This window comes from Ailuropoda melanoleuca, chromosome 6, assembly GCF_002007445.2.
Source record: "Ailuropoda melanoleuca isolate Jingjing chromosome 6, ASM200744v2, whole genome shotgun sequence".
In the NCBI taxonomy this organism is placed as follows: Eukaryota; Metazoa; Chordata; class Mammalia; order Carnivora; family Ursidae; genus Ailuropoda; species Ailuropoda melanoleuca.
The window spans coordinates 31,402,427-31,408,745 of NC_048223.1; the positions used below are offsets into that span (position 1 = coordinate 31,402,427).

A 6,319-nucleotide genomic window follows, 5' to 3' on the forward strand; every position below is an offset into this window, starting at 1 on the left:
TTTTGGGCATATGTAGTCTGAGGTCTCTCAGGACATCCAAAAGGGGTGCAACCGTTGGTCTGAAGCTCTTGTAAAAGACCGAGAACAGAGTTCCAGACATCCACCATGATAATACAACATGGGGGACACACTCAGAGAGACTCTACCACTAAGAGGAAAGGCATGGGATCTCCCCTGGGCACCACCACCACTTAAGACATGGGCAAAGGGAGAGGACCTCACTTGTGAGCTAGAAGACAAGCCAGAGAATCAAGGACAATCTGAGAAGAGTTCAGTGCTACTAAAACAAAGAAAACAGAATGTTTCAAGAAAATGGTCATCACTATCAAATCCTGTTGAGAAGCCCAATTTGATAAAGACTGAGAAGTGCTCATTGGATTTATCAACAAGGAGGTGTTCTTGGCAAGAGCCGTTTGACTTAGAGAGGTGGGAGTGGAGGCCAGATTGCCACAGAGCGAGGGTGTGGGAGGTGAGGAAAGAGAAGGAGGGAGGGAGCATAGACAATCTTTAAAAAGTTCAGCTGTGGAGGGGAGGAGAGAGACAGGGGAGTAGCCAGGAAGTCAGGAGACTAGGAGGTGGGAGGTTGAGGAAAGCAGGAAGAAATACTGAATTGTACAAGAGGTATGAAATTAAACTCTGATGTGAGAACCATAATAAGCAGAGGTAAATCAAAAGTGACTGAGACAATCCAAAGGAACAACTACTGATACAAGCGTATCTCAGAGATACTGCAGGCTTGGTTCAGACCACCTCAATAAAGAGAATGTCGAAATAAAGTGGGTCAAACAAAGATTTTGGTTTCCCAGTGCATATAAATTTATGTTTACAGTGGTCCGTCTAGTCTATTAAGTGTGCAATAGCATTATGTCTAAAAAATGTACATACCTGAATTAAAAAGTACTTGTTGGGGGAGGTCCTCAAGAAGAGGTGACCACCCAATGACCCACAAGCTGGGCCTGGGCCCTCAGAGGCTCCTTGTCCCCTCCTAAGTCTTTGGAATCTGGCTTCACTTGTGTCTCCTGTTCCCAGAGGCTGCTCCAAGAACACAGCCTTGACATAATGATGTGGTGTTGAGAACAGCTGCATAGTGTATTTGATTAAACCCAGTTGAGGCATCTATCTATCTATCTATCTATCTATCTATCTATCTATCTATCATCTATCATCTATCATCTATCAAAACTTTTAAGGTTTGGCAGACAGGTGTGAGGATCCACTCATCTTGCAGCTTCCCAAGACGAGTCTCCTACATAAGTCCCCTTTCCTTATTAAAACTGCTTCCTGCCAACCTGGAGGGGCCTGTTTCTTTCTTTGGTCTCTCCCTGCTCTCTGTCAGGAGCCAGTTTCAGGTTTCGCCCAGGAAACTCCTGAGGAGATTATGAACCAACACGATTTTATTGCTAAAAAATGCAAACTATCATCTGAGCTCTCAGTGAGTCGTAATCTTGTTGCTGGTGGAGGGTCTTGCCTCCATGTTGATGGCTGCGGACTGATTGACATGGTGGCTGCTCTAGGTTGGGGTGGCTGTGGCAATTTCTTAAAATAAATACAGTTTGCTGCATTTATTGACTCTTCCTTTCATGAACAATTTCTCTGTAGCATGTGATGCTATTTGATAGCATTTCACCTACAGTAGGACTTCTTTCAAAATCGAAGTTGATCTTCTCAAAACTTGCTGCCTCTTTTTCAACTAAGTTGGTGTACTATCCTAAATCCTTTGTTGTCATTTCAACAGTTTTCATGGCATCTCTACCAGGAGTAGGTTCCTTCTCAGGAAACCACTTTCTTTGCTCATCCATCAGAAGCAGCTCCTCATCCATTCAAGTTCGAGCATGAGATGGCAGCAATGCAATCCCATCTTCAGGCTCCACTTCTAAGTCCAGTTCTCTTGTTGTTTCCACCACACCTGCAGTGACTTCCTCCACCAAAGTCTTGACCCCTCAAAGTCGTCCACGACAGCTGGAATCAACTTCTTCCAAACTCCTCTTGATATTGGTATTTTGACATCTTCTTGTGTATCGCAAATGCTATTTATGGCATCTGGAATGGTGAATCCTTTCCAGAATGTTTTCAATTTACTTTGCCCAGACCTTCAGAAGAATAACTATCTATGGTAGCTATAAACTTACAAAATGTGCTTCTTAAATGATAAGACCTGAGAGTTGAAATTATTCCTTGATCCACGGGCTACAGAATGGATGTTTCATTAGCAACCGTGGAATCATTAATTCTGTACCTCTCTACAAAGCTCTCGGGTGACAACGTGCGTTGTCAACAAGCAGTAATATTTTGAAAGGAATCTCTTTTTCTGAGTAGTAGGTCTCAACAGTGGACTTGAAATATTCAGCAAACCGTGTCACAAACAGATGTGCCGTCACCCAGGCTTCGTTGTTCCATTTGCAGAGAACAGGCAAAGAAGATCTAGCATCATCTCAAAGGCCCCTGAGTTTTCAGAAGAGTCAATGAGCACTGGCTTCAGCTTCAAGTCAGCAGCTGCCTTAGCTCCTAACAAGAGAGTCAGACTGTTGGAGTTTTGAAGCCAGGCATTGGCCTCTCCTCTCTAGCTTTGAAAGTTCTAGATGGCACCTTCTTCCAACAGAAGGTTGTGTCACCCACCCTGAAACACCCGAGGTCTAGTGTAGGTCTTCTGAGGCACTTTCTGCTGGTTCTACAACAGCCCTTGCTGCTTCACTCTGGACTTTCATGTTACAGGGATGGTTTCTTCCTTTAAACCTCGTGAACCCCACTCTGCTAGCTTCAAACTTTTCTTCTGCAGCTTTCTCACCTCTCTCAGGCTTCGTAGACTGGAGGAGAACGAGGATCTTGCTCTGGAGGAGGCTTTGGCTTAAGGGAATGTTGTGGCTGGTTTGACCTTCTATCCAGACCATTGAACCTTTCTCCAGATCAACAATAAGGTTGCTTTACTTTCCTATCATTCAGGTGTTCACTGGAGTAGCACTTTTAATTTCCTTCAAGAACTTTTTCTTTTGTAGGCACAATGTGGCTAACTGTTTGGGGCAACAGGCCTAGCTTTGAGCCGATCTTGGCTTTCCAAGTGCCTTCCTCACTAAGCTGCATCATTCCTAGCTTTTGATTTAAATTGAGAGATGTGAAACTCTTCCATCTTGCAGAGGAACACTTAGAGGCCATTGCCGGGTTATTCACTGGCCTTATTTCAATCTTGTTGTGTCTCAGAATAGGGAGACTCAAGGAGAGGGAGGGAGACAGGAGAACTGCTGGTGGGTAGAACAGTCAGAACACACACAACATTATCAGTAAGTTCACTGTCTTACATGGTTGCCCTTTGTGGCCCCTCAAAGCAATCACAATAGTAACATCAGAGATCTCTGATTAAAACAAAGTATAAAAAATTGTTGTATTTTATAATATGATGTTATAATATATATAATATGTTTTCTAATATGTTATAATATATAAAAAGTACAAAATAATGAAAAAGTTTGAAATATCGTGAGAATTATCAGAAAGATGACACAGAGACACAATGTGAGCAAATGCTGTTGGAAAAATGGCATTGACAGACTTGCTGGGTGCAAGGATGCCACAAACCTCCAAATTGTAAAAAACATACTATTTGCTAAGTGCAAGAAAATAAAATGCAGTAAAATGAAGTATCCCTATCAACACAACAACATGATGAAATCTCAAATGCATTTTGAGGAGGGGAAATAGCAAGACTCAAAAGCCCTCTTGTGATAGGACTCCATCTGTCTGACACTGTGGAAAAGGCAAAAAAAAAGGCACAGAAGACAGATCAGCGGCTGTCAGGGATTATGGTAAGGGGCAGGGCTTGACTCTGGAGGGGCACAGGGAATTTTGGGGTGATGGAACTGCTCTATATCTTGATTGTGGTGTATTTACATGGCTTAGTGAACTCCTATAACTTCACACCAAAAAAAGAGCAAATTTTACCAGATGTAAATTAGAACTCTTTTTTCAAAAAGTGGCTGAGAAGGAATATCTACAAGAGAAGGTACTAGAAGTAATCGTCTCATGAAGTGTGAGGATGTATCTGAAGGTCACCTTTTAATGGTGCCCTGTTGGATCTCTGACAAAGCTAGACTAAGTTGGTAGCATGAAAATTCCACCTCCTTCCCCAACCGCAACATACTGTTTAACCCAAATTCAGGTGGATAGCCTGCAGGGCTACTATATTGCCATCAGCATGGGGTTCCTTCGTTGAGGACTTAGGGTCTTAAGCCCCCCTCCTTCTCTTATCTCCCATTAGTCACCTGTCTGAGCCCTTCTTTCTAGGCAGAAAGTTCCCTTTTGCCATGCTTTTTCCCTTCTTTACCTTCCTGCTTTCCTCAACACACATGGGTTGACTTCTCCCTGCCCATCAGAATCTTACTTGACCTTCACATCCCATATCAGAGCTCAGAGCACCCACTCCTCTATGAAATCCCCAAAGTCTGCCCCCATTACACACATTTATCATATTTTTAACTGGGACCCCCTGTTCTCTTTTCCAAGGAAAACCTATCCTTCCAATTAGACTGTAAATTCTGTTCAAAGCTGAGCCTTTATCTTATTTGTCTTTATATCCCCCAGGGCCAAATATAATGGCTTACCCGTAGCTAACACTCAGTTAATATTTAATGACTGAATAAAGGCCAATTAAAAAAGAAAAAAGCTTACCAGAAAAGCAATGTGCTCCAAAGTAAAGCGGGTCCAAAATATTTCACAAGTACAGATAAGACCAGAAAATAGGCAATTATAAATATGTAATCAAAAAATACCATCAGTGATTTTGCCTTGAATATAGCTGTTCTAAGGTCACAGGACATTTCGATCTATTTTCCTATCAATTTTCCCAAATGTATGTGGTCAAAAATTCAGAATAAATACCTCTTCACATTCGAAATCTTTTTTTTAATGACATTTATTTTTGACTAACGGAATTCGGATAAAAATCCTTCCTCTACTTCTGTTCATTGATAATTCAATTTCAACATGAAAGATAATCAATGCGATAAAGGATAATGCAGCGATTGTAAGAGACATACAGAGGAGAAGTTAAAGACCCAGACTGAAGCCAGACTGCCTAGATTTTAGTGTCAGCTCTTATAATCACTAACATGTGATCTTGGGCAAAGTACTTGACCTCCTTGTGCCTCACTTCTTTCCTCATCCTTAAAATAGGTTAACATACGGCCCCTGCTTCTTGGTGTTTTTGTAAGAATTAAATACACAATTCATATGGAGTAGTCCTGAGCACATCACCTGGCACATAGCAAGTACTCTTAAGAGTAGAAGTCATTAGTAATAATTGCAATGTCAGTTTGAATCGGAACTTAAGCCTGAATTGGAGAACTAGAACCAGCAATTGGTGCCAATCAGAAGTCAGATGTAACAATCCAAGATTTCCAGTCTAAGCACAAACCAGCTGCTGGGGAGGAGCCTCAGATAAATTTAAAATCTTTTCATACTCTTTTCCATATTCTGCTTGTTTTTTCCTAGTAACAAAAAGAAGGTGTCCAAGAAAATGGAGAGCAGAGTATGTTTCAGAGTGTGTAACGTCAAGATCGTCTGGTTTATTCATCATCTAAATTGCTATAGGGCAGAAGGCTTCATCCCTGTGTTTCATGCCCTCAAAGCCTGGGGTCTCAGCCAGTCTCCCAACAAATGATGGCTGGCAAAGTTAGCAGCCGAAGCCTCCAGGAAAGCAGATACTGGGTGGGATCCCACTTGGGTAGCTGGGATCCCCTTGAAACAAAGATAGCATGAGCTTCCTATTTCCCTTACGTCTAACCATCAGATTTGGAAAGAACCTATCTTTCCCATTCCAGGGATTTCTAATAGATATCTTTTATTTTTACCTTCTCGCTGACATCTGTAGCCTTCAAAACCACCTCTTCCATGATTAGCCTACAGGCCTCTTCAACAAACTTTTCTCCTGCTCTTGCATCTGTTGTGGGACCATTCAGTACAACCCCATCCACAAGAACAGCGTTCTTCTTGCTGGGAATCATCTCTTGTTGATGCGTATCTCCTGGAATCACACACGCAAATCATGTTTGAGACATAATCTCATTAGATCACAACAAAGCACAAGGGGAAACACGGACCACTATCCCAGCCTCAAATGACATATCTTCTTTTAATACATTTGGGGCATCGAAGCGGACAGTTGTTGATGGTTCCCGATGGCATCATAGAGGTAAGGAAAGAAAGTTCTATTTTCCATTCCTGCTGTTTGGCATCAGGGAGTGTGAAGGAGCTCAAGAAATGTAAATTCAACCCATTTTACTGACTCTTGCAAAGGCCTTTCAAACACATGCACAGAAAGATCGTTGTA

General features: G+C 42.0%; 1 protein-coding gene across 1 annotated transcript in view; it reads right to left on the reverse strand.

The window, feature by feature from the left end:
- The window catches only part of GADL1 (glutamate decarboxylase like 1), a 142,989-nt gene extending 136,993 nt beyond the window's left edge, over positions 1–5,996 (reverse strand). Inside the window, exon 1 of the mRNA XM_034661767.1 lies at positions 5,841–5,996. Within this exon, the coding sequence (XP_034517658.1) occupies positions 5,841–5,993 (153 nt within the window). The 5' untranslated portion in view covers positions 5,994–5,996. The remainder of the gene's footprint in view (positions 1–5,840) is intronic.
- Positions 5,997–6,319: the final 323 nt, after the last annotated feature.